Raw genomic sequence first — 21564 nt, 5'->3', positions numbered from 1 at the left:
ACATGAGTCTTTCCTCTATGTACAAGGGTAATCTTTTTGTTGTAAGTATCCACCATAGCATGCAACCTGTAACACCATGGAATACCCACCAACACATCACAGCCCTCAAGCGGCATAATATGAAATTCTTCCCCATCCACATATAGCTCTGAATGTGCAGACGAAGCTTTCCCAAAATGGGAGTAACAGGCTCTGAATGTCCTGGGCATGCCAAACCTGCTTCGCCTGTCATACCCATCTCCTCTGCACGAATGCCCAACTTTGATGCCAATTCTGGTGATATGAAATTTGCACGGGCTCCTAGATCAAAGAAAACCAGCACTGTCTGGTCTCTAACTTTGACCCAAGCTCTGCACAGCTCCGTGGCATCTGTGTTTGGCTGATCTCCAATCAAATCTGGAACAAGTCCTGCACTCGGCTTTGGCTTCTTCCCTTTATGGTCTGACTTGTCATCCTTATCTTGTGACTTCTTCTGTGGGCACTCATTTGCAAAGTGTCCTTCCTCTTCACACATGTAGCATTTCTTGGCCTCCCTAAGAGCTTTCCTTTCTTGAAAAGTTTTGTCAGAAAAATGCCTTTTTTGTCCTTGTCCTCGTTCCGAAGAAGATTTAGAGTGCTTCTTGGACGTATCAGCTTCTTGAGTGGAGGGCTTCTTTGCAGGAGACTCAGAAGGCTTTGCTGCAACATTGCCCTTGGCTGAAAACTGTTTGCCCTGGGCCCCTTTCTTGTGGCTATTAAATCCATCGGAATCTCCCTTCGACAAATTGTTGGCCACTCTTACATTCTCTATCAATTGAAATATATTCATGACAGTAGTCTTTGTGCAGTAGTCCCTGATTTTCTTGGGCAATCCGCAACAGTACTTTTCAATTTGTTCTGACAATGGCACAAACCTGTAAGAGGTGACTGGCAACAGTGCGGCCCGAAACCGTTTATTGTACTCTTCCAAATTCGCACACTGTTTAGCATTCAACTCGTGCCATTCTGTCATCACATCCACTTCAAAAGTGTTTGTCAACCATGCAAGCGCAAAAAGCTGTTTGAATTGGACCCACGTTGTTGGGGCTTGACCCTGGTTCAACAATGCGGTCCACCATTGGAGCGCATTCCTTTTCAAGAAAGTGGCAGCCTTGCGTATCTTTGAAGATTCCGTGAAGTTGCCTCCAGCATAAGCTGCATCGAACTGCTGTATAAAGGTCAAAGCCTTTAATTGGTCCTCAGGTCCTCTGAAAGTTTCAAACTTCACTCCTTGCCCACCTTCCTTGTAATCCTTAGGCTGACTCAAAGGAGCCACATTATCATAAACAGGTGCCTGTAGCAGTGGTGCTCCATGAGTGTTCATTCCAGCACTCGCATCAACTGTTTTCCCTGTCATATCTGCATTTTGTACGTATGGCTGCGAAAAACCAGCCATACCAAATTGTGTTCCAGGCACTCGAAACTGGCCATAGGCACCTTGAAAACCAAGTTGGACACCCATGTTCGCGTACATAGGGTTACCCATGCCTGTTTGCATTGTCCCAAACACATTCCCTGGCATATAACCTGTGGAAGGTCCAGCCATAGCTTGAAACACTGAACCACCTCCAAAATAACCAGGATAAGTATTAGGTAATGGAAGGGTCTTACGCATAGCCTGTTCATTGCTCCCTTGACCATTCACAAACGGTTCCTGTCCAGCTAAAGCAAGTTGCTTTGGATCATTGGACACCGCTAGTTGCTCAACCACATGGGCTTTCCCTCGAGCATCATGAGTCCTCTACGCATTGGAAATCTCCTTTTCTTGCAACGGCTCAGTCATGCCCTGTGTAGGAGGCTGAAAACCCTGTGTCGGAGCCTGTAAGAATTCCTGCATCCTTGGGTTGTTAGCCACCTCCTGAAACATGTCCATGCAACAACACAGTTGAGTTCTAAACAACCTGTCCTCTTCTTGAAGAGTTGAAGGAATTTTCTCTGTGCCATGTGAGGAAGATCCCTCTTCAGGTACTTGGTCTCTCTTCTCTGCCATATCGACAAGCTCTGTGTTGCTTTCACCCACAACAATCCACGTTGCACTTTTTGAAGAAAAAGTGACTATCCCGTCGATGGAACCATATAACCGGCCCGTACAACGTAGAGGGCGGTACTATTTCAATTACCTGTTAACTTTACACAGAGCACTGAGAAGGGAAGAGAACACAGTTGCATCCAGCGACTAGAATGTCACTGCGCACACGAGACCGACACCCTGTAGGCCCCAAAGACTGGCGCCCCTTTCGGTATTTCTTTATTCAAATTAAGGTAGACGATCCGACCACTTAGCACAAGCTTTCACAAAGCTGTCCAAACCTGGCGAGGGCTGAAAACGCAGGTTTTCGACCGGATTTCGACAGCATAACGACGCAAAAACCCCCATAGGTCAAAAACACATGTCTAGGACGGATTCCCTCGATATCTGGAAGCTTTTTGGTGAGCTGTCACAGAAATTCAGCGGGCTGTAATTCTCTGTTTTTCACTGCCTGGAGCCCAAAAGCCTGTACACGCATCCCAAGGCTCTCACAAGGCTCCCCCGATGTTCCCTTGTAGTTTATGTGCGAAACCCTAAACCTGCAGAAAAACACAGCAGGCTGTATTTCCCTGTTTCGGATCGTTTTTAGCAAAGCGAACACGCCTACGCGTGTCCCAAGGGCTCCCTCACGCAATGGGACAGTTCCCTTGTGAATTGGACGAGTTTTCACGCAAGAAAACTCTCCAAACCCGCAATCTTTCGTGATGGAACTGTGCGTACCTGTGGGGGATTAGCAATTAGCTAATCCGGTTCCTGTTCAGAAGGCTCTTGCCTTGGCAAACGCGCATAAACCCCCAGAACTGTACATAGGTCAAATGAGAAGCCCACTAGTGGAGCATAACATACTGTACGTAGGGGAGAAAGAGAGCAGTATGTAGCGTGCGGGGCATCACTCCCGTCACCATACTGTGCATAGAGGGCAAGGTAAGCATTCCATAGCTTCTGTACCTGCTACAATCCACCTGAGGCTGAAAATGGCATCCCCTTTGTTGATATGCAGCTCGTTTTTGCCTCCCAGAGTGGCAGAATCGCTCACAGGCTGACACGTCGCCCAGTTTCCGAGTTCGGGCTTTCCCTGCTAAAAATATCTCAACTGGTGCGTCAGTTGACTTGGCAGCAGAGCAATAAAATGTTCCCCTTGTCATTCCAGAGCTAATGACGCGAACACATTTTCCGGTCAAAAATAGCAGTTCCCTAAATTTTAGGAGATGCTTCCATGGCGTCCCTATCGGTCTCCTGACCATCATTGAAGACTACCATTTGACCAACATCTACAATGTGGGTTAATTTACTAGCCCCTTTCAACTTATAAAGTTGCAGTGACTTGACGAGTGGCCCAAATTCCAGTTTGGCGCACACGAGCTTCCATACTCATCAGAATTCAGTGCTAACTAGCCAGGGCAGTCCCTATCTGACCGGCCTAGATCCCCGATGTCAGAAACCCATTTGGCTGCAGCCGTTTCACACTGGCCATGCAATGTCCACTTGCACCTTTTCAAGGGTTTTGGGACAAACAAGTAAAAATAAAATAAATATATCTAATACTTATTTACGGAAGGCAATAGGAAAAATACACCTCCTGGTGACACGACTAATAATGGGTGAAAGCTAAATCAAGGTTTGAAGTAAAGTCTACCGCCCTTTTTGAAGTTAACAGGCCGGTTACAGATAACCCCTCCGGAGTGCGTACATGCCCCACTACTGACCTGTATAATGCCATAATCCCCCAAATCAGCTCTGTGGGTACTCCAATCTCTTGTAGTTTGCGCATCAATCTAGCTTTGGGCACTGTGTCAAATGCTCTACAGAATACACAAAGCTACAATAGATCCATCTCCCATGTGATTTGCCCTCCTCAAGAATGGCTCTCAGTGTTAGAATGTGGTCAAGAGTAGAAAAATCTCTCCTGAACCCTGCTTGCCCGCCTGCGCATATACCCTCCTTGTTTGCCCATCTACTCAGTTCCTGCTCAAAAATGGATGCGTACAACCGTGCCAATGTGTGTCCAATCATGATAGTGCGATAATTCGCAAGCTCCATAGGGTCTCCCGACTTGAAGATAGGTACAATAGTAGATAAACTCCAAGTATCGGGCAAACCCTCACACATGGCATGGTTGAACATCACAGCTAGAATCTCTACGAGAAGATCCTTGGCATGTTTAAAATGCTCAACCATAAAGCCATCATGATCATATGCTCTCCCAGTTCTCATCCTATCAATGGCCTTCTTCACCCTCTCAGCGAAGAAGTGTGGGGGCATGGCTCAGGGGGGTCGGGAAGAGGGGAGAGAGAGAGAGAGGACTGTGTGAGCTAGGGCCGTGAAATGCGTGCTGTGTATGTGAGTGCAAAAAAGGACAAGAAGCTGTGAGAATTGGCTTGCGGGTGACTGTTACATCAACGCAGGGAGGGGCTGAAATTGCAGCACTACAAACATTGCCCTCGTGTGTAGGAAACCAGCCTCGTAATGTTGTTTTTCTGATGGTGATAGCAATCCTTGTGAAGTAGGAGGTCGGGTAGAGAGCTGCTTGCAGGTCACGCGCAGAGAGGTCTCCACTTCGTGCAGAGGGAGGGGGGGAGCAGCCCGCTACGTCATCAAAAGCAGTTCGCACATGAACACAGAGAGAAATGAAATGATATATTTACGTCTACAAAAGACCAAAATGACCTATGAGACCAAATTGATTACAATAATGAGTCTAGTACCAAGTCTGGGTACAAACAAAGAAAACTACCAACAAAAAACGGAGATAGGAGTGCTACCGACTCCTATGGGTGGCTCGTAAGCTCAGCAATGGTATAATGCCACGAAGGTACAAAGTGGGGATAAGTGCACCATGATACAGTATAGCAGTAGCATGAAGCCTATTGTGATCGACACTCTGGTTGTCGTGCTAGAATCCTGTGGATCCTCTGCCGCAATTTCCGTCAGTGCTGCATGGCTCCCCTCCTCATTCGTGGTCGTCTCGATCTCCCCAACTCTATAGCTCAATCAATGAGAGTACCACTGGTGTGTGTATGGGTGGGAAGTTGGAACCGAGCTCCGTGGTGGTGGTGGCCCCTCTTACCTCTGTGGTACGAGAGAGAGAGAGAGAGAGAGAGAGAGAGAGAGAGAGAGAGAGAGAGAGAGAGAGAGAGAGCAATTTATAAATGTCTTCAAAAAGCCAAAATCAGGAGAGAGATTCAAAAAGCCATTTCCAAGTGGAAAGCATCAAGGAGAAGAACCTAATCGTCCCATTAACCCTCCTCCATCCAATCCCATGGAAGCCATGATACTAATGGACATGATGCGCAACAAGAAGTGCTGCTTCACAAAGAGAGAGAGAGAGAGAGAGATGAAATGAAATGAAATGTTATATTAACGTCTTCAAAAGGCCAAAGTGACCTATGAGACCAAAAAGTTACAATGTGGTGGATCTGATACAAAGTCAAAGTAACAAGATGACAAAATGACAAAATGACAAAATAAAATACTATGGAATCCTAAACTACTAGGTGTGGACTAAGCAGCTAAACAAACTAGCTGGGATAGCTGGATCACATGAGATCGAGCATCGGTCGCTGGCGGATCTCATCAATCTCCTCCATGATCAGTAGTCTGACCGGGCGTCATGCATGTCAAGCCAACGTGACCCGAATCCTCTGATGCAGCCTCCGTCGATGCTGTGTAGTCCTCCGCAGTTGTGGGCGTTTGGATCTCCCCATCTCAGTCGCTCGGTCGATCAGTATACCTCTGGTGTAAAGCGACGAGCTCTGCTGTGGTAGTAACTCCTTCGAGTGTCCAGTGGCAGCTCTAAAGAAGTCCGTGATCTGTCTCTGAGACTAGCTAGCCTCTCCTCTCATCAGGCTCTCTCTGTGTCTGCGCAGCTCGAGCAAGAACAAACCCAGGCATCTCTGATCCTCGTATCGCATGACTCTAGAGAAATGTCCAAAGCCCTCTCTGAACAAGCAATGGAAGCGGCCTCGTATCTCGTAGTAGACGGGGCAGTGGCATGTGTAGTGCAACTCTGTCTCAGGCTCGATGTCACATAGGGGGCATGTCCTGGCCTCTGCTGGTACTCCGCTGTCTCTCCCAGTCTCGATCCGCAGCTGGTGTGAAGATGTGTGTATCTGGCCAATAGCACATCGTATCCCATGAGACAAGTGGGTGTCCATGTATCTAGGCCTTGTCACAAAACCATCCTCCGTAAGCTGGAGGAGGTGCTCTCTATCGAAAGCCATCTTCGTGCCCAGCTCCTGTGTTGGCTGTATCCATGTCCTCTTGGTGTCTAGCTGAGTCAAGTCCTGGCGAATGAGCCTGGTGATCTCGGACTGTGTAAGAGTCAGAGAGGGCGCATCCAGTGAGTACTGGAAGGGAGGCAATCTGTCTATGCTGAACCCATGCGCCTGAAACCATGATGTCATCTCCCCATACCAGCATGCTGTATCTCCCTGCATGGCTAACTGTCGAGAGGACTCAAGTGCAAGGCGTGGATATCTTTCTCTAGGAAGTTCCCACATGCGGTGTATGAAGGAGACAGATCTGGTGAGCGCCTCAACCACCAGTGGGGGGCAGCTAGCTCTGCTCGTACAATAGCACGTGGTACTGAAGCCTTGGCTCTAATGAGCCACGAGATCATAGAGACCAGAGGCTTCTCCATGTCCCCCCCATCCATCACTGCGGCCTGTCCTCCCGTGATGATCCAGTGAAGGTCCCCAAATCTCAGCTCCATAAAGCAATGCAGAAGCCACCAAAGTGTCAAAGAGCCAAAGAGAGAGAGAGAGAGAGAGAGAGAGAGAGAGAGAGAGAGAGAGCAGATTTGAATGAGAAATGAAATGATATATTAACGTCTTCAAAAGGCCAAAATGACCTATGAGACCAAGCTATTACAACATAGTGAATCTGATACCATGTCCGGATACAAAAAAGGATCTAAAAGAAAATACAACTACTACAAGCTTGGCTTTTGAGCACAAGAACTTGATTGTAAGTTGTTTAAGGAAGCAAAGTGGCACATGCTCCAACATCCATGGCCAAGACAGAGTCTTGCAAGCAAGAGTGCTAGGGGATGCACACTTTCATGCTTCTCTTTTCGAGCGAGCATTACAAAAAAGCTTGCCAAAATTACCTTTGAATAGATTTGCAAGAAGATCCAACTTAGTAAGTAGGCTGGTAATATGGATGCTATTCTCGTTTATTCTTGGTGACAACAATGCCATGCCTATTTTAAATTGTTCCGAAGTCCGCAGATAATAAGGTTCTCCTTGGCTCACTATTATATGGAAAGAAGATGAGATGGAAAAGATGTCCAAAGCGTATAAGACGGCTAATCAACCGTCTTCTTGAATACCCCTCTCACAAGTCGGAAAGTTCCAAAACGATTTCAAACTATGCTTCTTGCCTCCACAATACTAAAAGGATTGAAATGAAATTTTCGGGCATTAGAGATTTGATGGGAAAACCTGTAATATTTGAAACCAAAATGCATACGTCAGGAAGATCTTCAAGAGCAGCACAAGAGCAGCACCTCAATCTTCTACCCGTTTGGGGACAGATTTTCAAATTCTATAGACTAGTACACAGCATATGGGCAGTTAATGGCCACCTGATTGGTACATCACCTACTCCTCCTAGGGTCCACCTTGAGGACTTTTTGCTTTTCATTTGTAAATTTCTGAGTCAATTATTTAGAGTCAGGTTTAGGCAAATAAAGCTTGGGATCACACCACTACAACGAGGCGTGGAGGACACAAAAGTGAAACCAAAAGGTGCTTCATAGTTCTGAAGTGAAAATGCTACTTGGATAGAGCACAAGAGATTCATAGTTCAACAGAGAGAACCGCTCCCAGGGAAGACGGAAAGTCCACACCAACATGACAGTCTACCTGGGAAGTTTTCGAATAGAGATGGCACTGACAGGCATCTCATCTTCTGCATGCACTGTTATAAGGTTCTTGACCTGTGTAGCATATGCCGAGTCAGAAGTCAGCAACAGAAATCAACACATGATAGCAGTGCTCTAGTCCAGTGAATACCAAAAGAAGCCCGATCAAATTTTTGGAATCTCCGAAGTACACTGGAACACGGCTATGGCCAGTCGCCAAGATTGTCCCCAATGCCTCCCTACAATCAATCTCTGTTTTAGAACCTGCACTACCAAGCTGCCGACCAAAACCGCTCCAAGCACACCTCAAATGCATATTGAATCTTCCTTAAGACATGAACATTTTTAAAACATTTTCCCATATAAAATCATTTACATTCTAAGATCATACACTTCCTAAGATAAAATAACGAGTCACAAATTTCCATATCCATTCAAGTTGCAAATTAACAGCATATTGTGTACAATCAATTTCATTTTTAGAACCTGCACTACCAAGCTTCTTACTTCAGGAAGTCAATACCAGGCCTAAACACAGATACAAACACACAATCAATCTTCCTTAAGTTTTGAAGGCTGCTCCACCAAAGGTGATTGCACATGATGAAATGGCATTGTGCACTGCGGTCTAAAAAATTAAGCAGCCACTAAATTAAAAAGAAAGTATGTCCATGACAGTAGGGACGATTTGTTGCATATGGAATAATCACACAAAAAAGGTCTCCTCATCCAAACACACGTATATTCTACAAGCATAGTTGCAAACATACTCGTATGGTTAGCTGAACCATGCCCATATGAAAAAAAAATTCATTGCCTAAAAATGATATCATACTTGGCTAAAATTGGCATGAAAAATTTAAGCTAATGAGGTTGATGTGCCCATGAATGATAATCCAAATTTTTAGTGATTCCTAGAGTGAAATAAGATGTGAATAATTCTATATTTTTAGGGTGCTATGAGTGCTTACTATATATTATAATTTGTATTTTTTTGAGTGAAATTAGGATCACAAATGTTTCACATTCAAGGGTTGAAACATACTCCAATCATACTTCCATACCCGTATGCGTTTGCCATATGAGAATGTATGTTAAAACTATGTCTACAAATATGCTAGAAAAAACCTGCCAATGTCTACCTGATGTTCCATTCAAAGGAGCGACTGCAGGCAGTAAACTCAGGAATGTATGTTTTTTCTTTTTGTAGAAACACCCACATTCACATTCTAAAAGTTATTCAAATAAGCTACAAAAAATGGGTTTTCTAGCTAATGTCCCATCCAAAGTTCACTTCATTGACTGAGAACTTTTGTCCAGAGGTACTAAAATACACATTCATCATATTAAAAAAAGAATCACAAAAAGTAGGTAATTAAACACATTCCACAGAGTGGTTTGAGGTTTCCTTGAAAAAAAAAGAAAAGAAAAAAAGATATTATGTCATGATTGGAGAAACCATGACACTTTTGTTTTCCTCATCACAGATACATTTTAGCAGAAAGAACTATAGACAAAGACTACCATTCGAGGTTCCTTTAATGCAACAAGCAATTCAGTAACAAATATGACAAAGTTCAAAAAAGATAAGTACCAATCCAGTCTAGTATCAACAGCTATTGAAAATGTTGACTCTATCGGTGTCATCGCTTCTGCTACCGTCTGTGCGGACAAATAATACAAACAAAATAATCACGTTTTTCCAGCGGAAGGAAACCAATCAGAAAAACATTAACTGTCGTCTTTTAGAAACCTTTAGTGTAAGGTCTAAAGCTCCTTTGATAATTGTAGTCTCATCACGTGAAAGCTCCCCTCCTTTACCTTCCTATTTTCTAAATGTCAAAAATCAATTCTTAAAAATCTCTCTCTCTCTCTCTCTCTCTCTCTCTCTCTCTCTCTCTCTCTCTCTCTCTCTCTCTCTCTACACACACGGGGTGTGTGGGGGGTGCGTGCGCTAATAAAAAGAGGAAAATGGTATAACCTTTCTATCACCCAAGTGTGGTAGATTGGTTATGCCATTTCCCTATTGAATAACAGGTCTTGAGTTCAACTCTCCTCGTCGGATAGATCTTTAAGGTCTCTTGGGATAGTTTCCTATGACATTAAAATACTCTTCTTCTCGCGGGGGGGAGGGGGGGGGGGGGGGGGGGGGGGGGGGGGGGTTGTGGCTAATAAAAAGAGAAAAATGGTATAACCTTTCTATCACCCAAGTGTGGTAGATTGGTTATGCCATTTCCCTCTTGAATAAGAGGTCTTGAGTTCAACTCTCCTCGTCGGATAGATCTTTAAGGTCTCTTGGGATAGTTTCCAACGACATTAAAATACTCTTCTTCTTCTTCTTCTTCTTCTTCCTCCTGCCTTGCTCACCCGCTGCAGCTGTTACGTGCCACCCACGCTGCTGCTGTTCGCTGCTGCGCCACCCCCAACACCCTCTCGCCCAGCCAGCCCGCCCCCCCCCCCCAAACAGGCAGAAATTCATAGTTACAGGAAATACGGGAAATTCAAAAAATATCAGATTGGAGATTTTTTGGCAGAAATTGTAAGGACCTGCATATTTACAAAATACAAAACAGCTTTGACAAAAATTAGCAAAAAATCAAAAATCAAAAATCAAAAATGTATGATTGATATGAGGAAAACATATGTATGCACTATGCGGGACATGGATGCATGCGTGATGTGGACATAGTGGGTTGGCCTTGCACAAGTGTAGATTGTGTTTTTGATGGAGGTCATGAGCGCTTCACCAGTGTGTAAGCCCCATCCGAAGGCAACCTTTGTGCTTAAAAACAAGCAGATAACACAAATGGAAAGGGAGATGAAAGAATGGAAAGCAGAAACGGAGGGATGGTGGAAAGAGAAGGCCAACCTTCTTCAAATGTTTCTCAACGAAGGTGCGCAGTGGAAGAAAGAGAAAGAGAAAGAGGACCTGCACGCAGAGCTACAAGCACTTAAGGCGGACTCCAAAGCACTTAAAGAAGAGGTCTTAGCCCTCAAGCGAGAGCTTGCTGATAGAGCAAGCAGTGGACTAGAGGAAGGGGAATTCCAGCCTTTGGTGATAGAGAAAATCAAGGTCATCAAGGAGCAGGTACGGATGATCAAAGAGGAGGAGAAATAGAAGGTGGTAAAGACGTCTTCGTGGATGGATGTGATCACGAAGACGCAAAAGAAGGCGGATGAGGCCGAGAAATGGATAGAAGTCGCTAAGAAAGGGAAAGGAAAAGAAACCACATCTGTCCCCACTCCTACAATCATCAACATGACTCTAGAAAAAGAGCAGCGAAGGAAAACTAGAGCTTTGCATATAAGAGTAACTGATCTAAAAGACCGAGATGATGTAGAAGGGAAAGTTGAAGAACTTCTCCGCATGATGGGTAGTGAGGCTACTCATACAAAAGCATGGAGGGTGGGGAAGAAGACACAAGGCAATGGGGAAACTTCAAAAGGGAGAGCTTTAATCATCCGTTTCCCATCCATGGAGGCAAAGAAGACTTCTTGAAGAAGTGTCCTACACTAAAGAAAACGGGCATATTCCTTGGAGATCTTCTCACTCTCACACAGCTTGCGCATATGAGAGAGGTAATGCCAGAGATTCAAGCGGCAAGGGAGAAGGGAAAGACGGCCTTCTACAGAGATGGCCGGGTGGTGATTGTAGAGCGGCGGTCCACATGATGGTGCGAGACCTATGGGACCACACTCAAAGTTGCCACTTGGAATTGTAATGGATCTATGCGACTTCATGCGGATGCTTTTGAGAATAGTTTTACGGGAAGAGACATCGTCTTCTACTCTGAGACACATCAGGCCCCTGGGCAGTCTATGCCTCACATTAGTGGATATAGATGGGAGACAACCTGTAGACAGGAGACACAATCAGAGCACAGAGAGCGGGGCTCAAGAGGAGTGGCAGTGTTATTCAGGGAAGAGTTGCAGCCATTGATACATATAGCCCGCAGGGATGAGCAAGCTAGGTACATGTGGATGAGATTGAGAGCAGAGACAGACATATATCTTTACATTGCTATTTACTACTTTCCCCCGAGTACGTCAGTGTATGCACCACCCAAAGGACAGTCCCCCTTTTCTATTTTGGATGATGACTTATGGGAGTTCTCTAGAGATCGTGACATCATCATTCTAGGGGATTTCAATGCTAGGAATGCCCATCATTAGACAGTATTTTATAATACTTCAGAGGAGATGCTGAGAGAGCTCGATGTTGCAGAGACGGGCCTATCCAGACTATCACAAGATGGAGAACACACTGAGTATGGACGACACTTGATAGACATGGGGACTGTACATAGATTGGCCATCTTACATGGCCTACAAAGATTTCCCGCTGCGGGGGGTTTTACATGCTTTCCACACAGACATGGAGCCAGCACAGTGGATTATGTCATGGCACAGCCGAGCCTCATCTCTAGTATCGAAGATCTCACGGTTGGACCCAGACGTGTTGGTGTGGCAGTGGATCATGCTCTTGTGTCGTTGACCATCTCTTTTCAGTTTAGTGGCGCACATAGGCTACGGGCAGCAGCCCCTACTCGCTACACCTTCATGCGGGAGACAGACTCTGTATACATAGATGGGATCTACAGACGCTCAGACCACACACCAATACATGTATGGCTGCACATACCTTCTCGAATTGAGGAAAAACAGTCCCAACCCCGATCATGGACATATAAGATGCAAATAGATAAGAAGCAAGCATATGCAACATGCTTAGACAAGAAACTTGCTCAAGAATGTATGCCATCTAACATTGAAAACACCTGGCAAATTTTCAAACATGCATTATGCGAAGCAGTAGAGGAAACAATGGGGAAAACATACAGAAAAGGTAAGGGTTACTACACAACCCCTGGTTCGATGAGGAATGCAAAAATGCAAAGAAACAGTTGCGGCTAACACCCCAAACAGCCGGTAGATTTAGCAAAGATCTACAATACTCTCAAGCGAAGGAAGAGAAGAGAATATGAGTTGCACACTGAAACACAGGCCATAGCGAATTTCAAAAAGAACCCCAAGGGGGAATGGCTGAGAATGAAAGGAAAGCGGCAGGACACTATCGGAGACATAAGTCCAGAAGACATGTACGCATATGTGGAACAATTGTATGTACATGAAGACGCACAGGGGATGCCAGATATGCACCATGAAATTCCAATAAAAGAGCCTTTCGATTTCACAACGGTGACCAAAGGCATACAAAAATTAGCCAATGGTAAAGCACCCGATACGCTACACTTCAATTCCGAAATGCTCAAATGGTCAGGCAACATTGCACGGGAATGGATACATGGATTAATTAATAAGGCAATCACACAAGGGCTGCCAGCAGACTGGCAACGAAATTGGATAAAAGCACTTTTCAAAAAAGGGGATGTAAATCAGCCCACTAATTACCGAACCATCACGGTTGGATCATGTATGTCTAAACTTCTGGGGAGTGTTCTAGAACAAGCCATAAGCTCATGGGCAGAAACAAATCGCAAGCGCGCAATAGGACAAGCAGGTTTTAGACCCAAGCATATACGATTGACCACCTTATTTCACTCAAGGTCTTAATGGAAGAGAGCCGGCTAAAAGGGAAAACCTTGTACTGTTGTTTTGTTGATTTCACAAAAGCATTCGACACGGTCCCGAGAACTGGCCTATGGCAAAGAATGGAAAGTATCGGAGTACCACTCCATCTCAGAATTGCAGTGGCAGATCTTTACCAAAGAGTTCTATGCCAGCTGAAAACACATGCAGGTATGTCCAAGGAATTCTCAAGCAACATGGGAGTTAAGCAAGGATGCCCTTTATCCCCAACTCTCTTCGGGCTATGCATAGACCAGATTGAGGACTTCATACCCCAGGCACTCGCAGAAGAACCAGATGGACCGGCCATCGGAATGCTCACACTTCTGCTACTCATATATGCAGATGATGTTGCTCTTTTTGCACATGATATAGTATCTCTTCAAAAATTGGTAGATGCCATGCATACCTTTTGTGAAAACATAGGGCTCTCAATCAATGTAAACAAGACAAAGTTTATGCTAGTGAGGACTCAAAGAAGACAAGAAATTCAACCAACTCTCATGTACCAAGGGAAGCAAATTGAAAGAGTAGACAGCTTTATGTACTTGGGAATGGATATACCATCTAATTATGCTTGGGGACAATGTGCACGAAATAGAATTGATGTGGGGCATGCCAAATATTACCAACTTGAAAACATGTATACACAAAAAGTCATCAAGAGATGGGAAATTAAAGCAATTATATTTGAGACGTGTGTAGTACAGGCCATCCTATACGGAGTAGAAATTTGGGGAGCTAGTATCTCAGCCCACCCATGGAATGAGATTGAAAAGATACAAAAGAAGTTCCTATGTAGACATCTCGGAGTCAAAAAAACTACACCGTATTCAGTGTTGCTTTTGGAAACAGGCAAAAGACCCCTCGAAATGAAAGCCCTGCAAAGAATGTTTACATACATTATGAAAGTTAAATTGATGCCCTCCACTCGAATCCCCCACATAGCATGGAAGGCCGGATGTGCACTACAAAAGACTAAGAAAAGTAAATTCTTAACATCGAGCCTTATCCAAGACATAAGGAAGTGGTTTGCAAAATGGAATGTACAGGCATATGTGGACATGCCCATTGTCAAGGGGGAAGAAGGGGAATGTATGATGAATTTTGAAATAGCACTACTTGAATGCCTTCACAATAAATGGCGAACGACCACACATCGGTCCAAGTTCGAATATTATTGCAAACATGTCAACACAAAATACTGGGAGCTCTACAGCACAAGCAAGCCGGAAGCCCAAGTACACATCCAAACGCCTATGCCCCATATGGCAAGAAAATCCATAACTCTGATGCGTACAAGATCACACTTGCTTAAGATAGAAACAGGCGGCTGGCTGAAAATTGATGCTCAGAAAAGAATATGCACATCATGTACTATGCGAGCCCTTGAAGATGAAGCACATGTGACGTTAGAATGCCCAGCATACGCACATATTCGAGCTGATTTTCAGCAGCTCATACACGGATGCCATACTCTCGCCGAGTTGCTCTCAAAAACGGACCCCTCCCCTACAGCTCTCGGGACATATCTTGCCCGCATACTAGAACACCACAAAACACTCATAAAAGACACAAAAAAGTCACACGAGTAACACACCCTCGAAAGAGGAGAATGTCTAAAAGGTCCCATGGGTCATTTTGGCCCCCCGTGGACGTGAATATCAAATCAAATCAAATCTCATCTCTCTCTCTCTCTCTCTCTCTCTCTCTCTCTCTCTCTCTCTCTCTCTCTCTCTCTCTCTCTCTCTCTCTCGCACATATGAGTGATAATGCAACAGGAAATATGACCTCCTGGGCACATGTAGTAAGTACTCCAAATGTTATGCCGCAGACACATGAGACATATGCAAATGTAGATGACACAGAATATAATGAGCGAGAGAAACCCATTATGAATATTGTGATTCGAGGCATACCCGAATCTGACAATGAGAAAGTACTCATGTTGAATACGGAGGTCACGGACCTCCTTGCAAACAAATTTGGCATGCATGATGTAGTGGTGTATGGGGCACACCGTGTGGGTAAGTAGAGGCCTAAAACAATCGCGCAATTGTATGCACAATGTTGGACCCCCCCCCCCCCCCCCCCCCCACCCCCCCCCCCCCCCCCCCCCCCCCCCCCCCCCCCCCCCCCCCCCCCCCCCCCCCCCCCCCCCCCCCCCCCCCCCCCCCCCCCCCCCCCCCCCCCCCCCCCCACCCCCCCCCCCCCCCCCCCCCCCCCCCCCCCCCCCCCCCCCCCCCCCCCCCCCCCCCCCCCCCCACCCCCCCCCCCCCCCCCCCCCCCCCCCCCCCCCCCCCCCCCCCCCCCCCCCCCCCCCCCCCCCCCCCCCCCCCCCCCCCCCCCCCCCCCCCCCCCCCCCCCCCCCCCCCCCCCCCCCCCCCCCCCCCCCCCCCCCCCCCCCCCCCCCCCCCCCCCCCCCCCCCCCCCCCCCCCCCACCCCCCCCCCCCCCCCCCCCCCCCCCCCCCCCCCCCCCCCCCCCCCCCCCCCCCCCCCCCCCCCCCCCCCCCCCCCCCCCCCCCCCCCCCCCCCCCCCCCCCCCCCCCCCCCCCCCCCCCCCCCCCCCCCCCCCCCCCCCCCCCCCCCCCCCCCCACCCCCCCCCCCCCCCCCCCCCCCCCCCCCCCCCCCCCCCCCCCCCCCCCCCCCGACACTTATATGCAAATATTGCAACCTACACACCAAAGGGGGCAGTGATGATACTCGGGGATCTTAATGCTTGCATAGCCAACACAGGTTCAATTGGTTGACTACTCAATCCATCCGGCAGACAAAGATGGCGACCTTGTATTAGATGCAATGTGGGATAGATGCTCATGCGATCACCTCATGAATGAACAAGGTTCGGCTTTGATATCTATGATGAATTCTATGCAACTTGTAGTCATGAATGGCACCAAGAAATTTGCAAGCTCTGGAGCATACACATGCTATACATCAAACCATGGAAGAAGCACTAATGATTATGCGTTAGTTAGCCACAATGCATTGGATTTAATTGGACACTTTAAAATTGGTGCTCGGTCACCGAACTCGGACCATACTCCAATTCATGTATGTCTAGACCTCCCACACATGCCTACACAACGCCTCCAAAAGGGGACAAGTTGGGCATATCAAATGCAAGTTACAAAGAAATTTGATTATGCCACTTTTCTGGACAACATATTGAGTAGACAATGCATATCCCTGAACATTTCAGAAAATTGGGCTACCTTTCATCAAGCAATAGAAGAGGAAGCATAGGTCACTATGGGGCGAAAGTGCTTCAATAAGTCCACGAAGGAGTGGGAAAATGCAGCCAAGGAATACAGAATGCTGAAAAGGAAAAAGAGAAGGATACATGAACTTTTGAAGGAGGAGCAAGAGGTGATTCGATTTAGAAAGAACCCAAGAAAGCATGGCGCAACATGAAAGGTAAAAAGGAGGATATACTGGAAAATTTCAGCATGGACGAAATGTATGTATATGCACAAACACTCTATGCTCCCACCGATGCTCAAATAATGATGAATGCTAAAATTCAGGTTGACACTAAGGAACCTATAACTTTTGCAGCGGCTATGAGAGGTTTGAAAAAACTAGCCACTGGGAAAGCCTCTGACATTTTGCACTTCAACTCCGAAATGCTGAAATGGTCGGGTAATGAGGCTAAGAAATGGATACAGTGCATGATGAATCAAGCTATTCACCAAGGTATGCCTGAAGATTGGCAAGAGGAGGAATCGGGCTCGCTGCTGCTCACACCTCTCCCCCCTTGCGCCATCGCCCTCCCTCACTCCCTCGCGCTGCTCTCCCGCTTGTCCACCTCGCACTGCCCCCTTCCCCTCGCGCTACCCCTGCTGCTGTCCGCTGCACTGGCAGCCCGCAGCTGCCCGCTGCCCAGCTCAGCCAGCTCTCCTGCTGCTTCCCCCCCCCCCCCCCCCCCCCCCCCCCCCCCCCCCCCTCGCGCTGCCCCCGTTGCTGCTGCTGCCAGCCAGCCCGAAGCAGTTCCCGCAATCAACCACGCCAGCCCGCCCCTCCCACTGTCCGCCCCCCTCGCTTGCTTTTTACCGTTAGCCTTCTCCCTCTCCATTCTTGCTTGACGGGCGTCGCCAGCACCATTGACGTGCTCGGTCCAACAGGCCTTCCCCCCCTTTCTTTCGTCGACGATCCTCCGCCTTTTCTTTACCAGTAGCAGACACAGATGGCAGCTCATGCTCCACCGCAGAGGGACTCCAATGAAGCCCCCTCGCCCGACCCCACTGAGCCCACCATTCGACTTGCTCTTACGCCGGCAGAGCAAGCGAGCCTTGCCACAAAGGTAGAATGCTTGCAGGCGACTTCTGTCATCTGCAAGGTTCTCGGCACTCGTCCCAGCAGAGGAGTGCTGCGAGACCTTCTCCAGGCCCACCTCCTCGCAGAGGTGGGCAAGATCTTGGATGTCCAGATTCTCGGACGGGGGTACTACCAGATTGAGTTCGAGACTTCCGAGATGGCCTCCAAGGTCATAGCTATGAGTCCATTGGCCATCCGAGCATCACGCGCCCACTTTCGACAGTGGCGACATGGTTTTGACCCGTCTTTGGATGTGCTAGTAGAGGAGGCGGACATCCCCATCTCAGTCTGCTTTCCGGATTTACGGAGGGAGTACCTTCCACTTCTCTCCAGGATTGGCTCCGCCATCGGAACTGTCCTGGAGACACCTCGTACGGCAGCATCAGTAGCTGCCAAGGCGGCTGGCATCCCTTCAGTTCGAGTTTTGGTCAGAGATACCCACACGCTCCCGAAGGTCATCCTTCTGCCTCGGGTGAGTGGGGGTTGGTTTAGACAGAGTGTGGAGTACTCGGGTCTCCCGAACCAGTGCTTCATTTGCAGACAGATGGGCCACCTAGCAAAGGCCTGTCCACGGAGGAGACTACGACCCGCACCCCAGCCTCAGCCTCAGCCTCAGCCCCAGCCTGCCAAGGCTGGGCCGCAACCACAGCCAGCGACACAGAGCACAAATTCAGCGCCACCCTCCGAGCCTGGGGCTCCAGCGGAGGAGGGGTGGCAGCAGGCCCGTTGCCGTCGACGCCAGGGGCCACAGCGACAGCCTGGCACTCAGAGTGGCCCCCAGGTGCCTACTCAGCAGCAGTGGGTTCCCACGGGGAACCGCTTTGGTCCTCTTGAGCAGGAGGAGCCCCCTACGCCAGCCACCACCTCCGCTTCACCCTCGCCAGCCGCTCCGCCTTCCGATCTCCCCTCCTCCTCCTCATGCCCTCCCCCGCCCTCTGCTACCGCTCACTCCCCACCTCGCCCCCCCCATGTCTCTGCCGCCCCACCCCGCTTCTCCTCTCCCCCCCCCCCCCCCCCCCCCCCCCCCCCCTTCTCCCCCTCCTCCTGCTTCAGTACCACAGTCGGCTCAGGAGACTGGACCCTTGCCGGCGGCCAGGAGATCTCTTGGCAGCGCCTTCGCCACGAGTCGCCTAGCGAGAGAGGGTCAGCCCTTCATGCGGCCCCCACTGCAGATTCAGACTTCTCCTCTTGCAGCTATCCCTCGTGGTTTGACGAGCTTTGACCTCCGACGCCGCTGGGATTTCTTCGATTACGGGTTTACTCGTTTTCTTGGCGATTCCGCAGCAGACCACGAGGCAGCCTGCTTCAGAGTCCACGCTTTGTTCCTCGCCGCTAGGGGGACAGAGGCCTTGGACTCAGCAGTTGGTTTCTCCTTCCCCCTATGTGGCAGGACTGAGACAGAGTGGTCCCTCGACTCAGTGGTGGGATGGTTGCATACACAGGTTCTCGAGTTCTCTCACCACATGGGAGAACTTGGCATTACAGATTTGCTGCAGACTTTGTGGCCACTGGCCAAGTTTGCGGTGACACCCCCAGATTCTGCAGGATGTAGACACATTGTGGTGTACTTTTTTGCTGATACGCAGTGTTTGCCTTGCTATGTATTCATTCATGAGGACTCCTGGACAGAGGTTGCTTTACGCACGGCTCGCTCTACTTGGGCTTGGACCAGGCACTCACTGCAGTCTCGCCTATCTAGAGGACGCTCGGATGCGGATTACTCCCCATCCAAGCCTGCTTCGAAGATAGCTCGTCTTGCTGCTACGGCAGCATCTGTTCTCTCTCGCTCCCCATGAGGATCGTCTCGTGGAACGTGCAGGGATTAGGTGGGCCCAGTTTCAGCGACAGCGGGGCCGATTGCGTCAGGAGCTTCAGCGTTGCCTTGTGGGAGGAGAGATTGATCTCCTTATGCTTCAGGAGCACCATTTGTCGGAGAGCCGCATTCGGCGATGTGGTCAGATCTTGCATGGACGCTATGATACCTTTTGGTCAGCTGCTTTTGGACCTGGAGGCATCCAGGGTGGGGTATGTATGACTATTGCGGACTCATTACAGCAAGCCATTGTGGGCAGAGGGATTATTGTACCAGGCAGGGCTCAGTGGATTACTATGCAGGTTCAGGGTAGCCTTGTGGGTTTCCTGAACATCTATGCGCCCAATGTGGCGAGTGCTCGTGCAGAGTTTTGGTCACAGATTGTTGAGTCTTTGCCACAGGTTGGCCAGTGGTGTGTAGGAGGGGACTTCAACATGTTGGAGGACCCTTCTGACAGGATCGGAGGCAGCCATGCTACTTTGCATGGAGTCGAGTTAGCAGCTTGGGAGAGGTTTTGTATGACGTTGAAGGTCTCGGATACATGGCAGCATTCTGGCTTTGTGAGGCCTCCAGAGAGTCTTGCCTTCTCTAGATCGGACCGCAGAGTGGGAGGAGTGAATCTATCGCGCATAGATCGCTTCTACACTAGTGACCACTTCAGTGACTTGGGGGGATCAGTGGGCATCCTGGCAGGGACATCCTTCTCGGACCATGCACCAGTGATCCTCACAGTGGCAGACAGGCAGAGGAGTGGGAGCACGATGCTTCGCATCCCAGAGCGGGTCTTGTTGGACTCAGCACTCAGAGAGAGGGTCGAGGCTCTATGGACAGAGGGCATGGACAGCCAGGCTCCACCTGCAGACAGAGTGGCCTCAGGCCTAGCTCAGCTTAGCCACTTCTTTCTCCAGGAGTCTTTGGCTCGACGGGCTGCAGCGAGAGAGGAGGAGCAGCGTCTCAGACGAGGCATTGCTTCACTACAGAGGATGCACGAGCAGCATCAAGACAGTCCATGGTTGGAGGAGCAGCTACAGCAGGCTCGACAGGAGCTTGCTTGCACAGAGGAGAGGCGCCATGAGTTTGCCTTCCACCGACAGGCATCTCAATGGACTCAGGTGGGTGACAGAGTGACAGGTGTTTTTTTTGAGACAGTGGGACCTCGGCACTCGCATGCCAAGGTCAATCAGTTGAGGAGACCCGATGGGTCAGTTGTCTGTGAGCCAGAGGATATGCGTGCAGTTGCTACTGACTTTTACCGTGAGCTACTGTCGGCTGAGCCCGAGTCAGAGAGACAGGATGCAGACAGGGAGCAGGTTGGGGCACAGATGCCTGTCTTGTGACTGAGGAGATGCGGCAGAGGCTTGAGTTACCTCTTCAGCTTGAGGAGTGCACACGGCCCTTAGGGCCCTCCCTCGTGGTAGCTGTCCAGGTGAGGATGGGCTGACTTTCACCTTCTTCTTGGAGTACTGGGACCTGCTTGGCCAGATCTTTGTAGTGCCTTTCAGTACATTCTACACACAGGAGTGATGCCGGATAGCATGTGTGAGGGCTGATCTACCTCATTCCAAAGGAGGGTGGCTCCTTGGATGAGATTCGACAGTGGCGTCCATCACCATTCTCAACTCAGTCTACAAAATTCTTGCCAAGGCTCTGAGTTTGAGGATTCAGCCACTTTTGGAGAGCCTTATACATGGGACTCAGACAGGTTTTGTCAAGGAACGCAGTATCCTTGACAACATCTTCACTTTTTGGGAGGCTTCTGCCCTTGCACGGCTCCGTGGGGAGGACCTTGTGATTCTTCTTCTCGATTTTGAGAAGGCATACGACAGAGTTGACTGGGACTTTCTAGAGGGCACGCTACGTAGGATGGGCTTCTCAGAGGCTTGGATCAGAGGGGTGTCAGCTTTGTACAGGCAGGCCCACAGTCAGGTGCTTT

General features: G+C 48.8%; 1 protein-coding gene across 1 annotated transcript in view; it reads right to left on the bottom strand.

Moving 5' to 3' along the window:
* LOC147436681 (DUF21 domain-containing protein At4g14240-like) overlaps positions 1-21564 on the bottom strand; it is a 158034-nt gene that overhangs the window by 73082 nt on the left and 63388 nt on the right. The window contains exons 7-10 of the mRNA XM_086489496.1: positions 9664-9735; positions 9505-9572; positions 8062-8149; positions 7912-7985 (exon numbers count right to left, since the gene is read on the bottom strand). Coding sequence (XP_086345622.1) covers positions 7912-7985; positions 8062-8149; positions 9505-9572; positions 9664-9735 — 302 coding nt within the window. The remainder of the gene's footprint in view (positions 1-7911; positions 7986-8061; positions 8150-9504; positions 9573-9663; positions 9736-21564) is intronic.

This window comes from Adiantum capillus-veneris, chromosome 18, assembly GCF_014529385.1.
Source record: "Adiantum capillus-veneris isolate H3 chromosome 18, ASM1452938v2, whole genome shotgun sequence".
Lineage (NCBI taxonomy): Eukaryota > Viridiplantae > Streptophyta > Polypodiopsida > Polypodiales > Pteridaceae > Adiantum > Adiantum capillus-veneris.
Note: the sequence above shows the minus strand (reverse complement) of the source record. Positions and strands in the feature narration are given on the sequence as shown.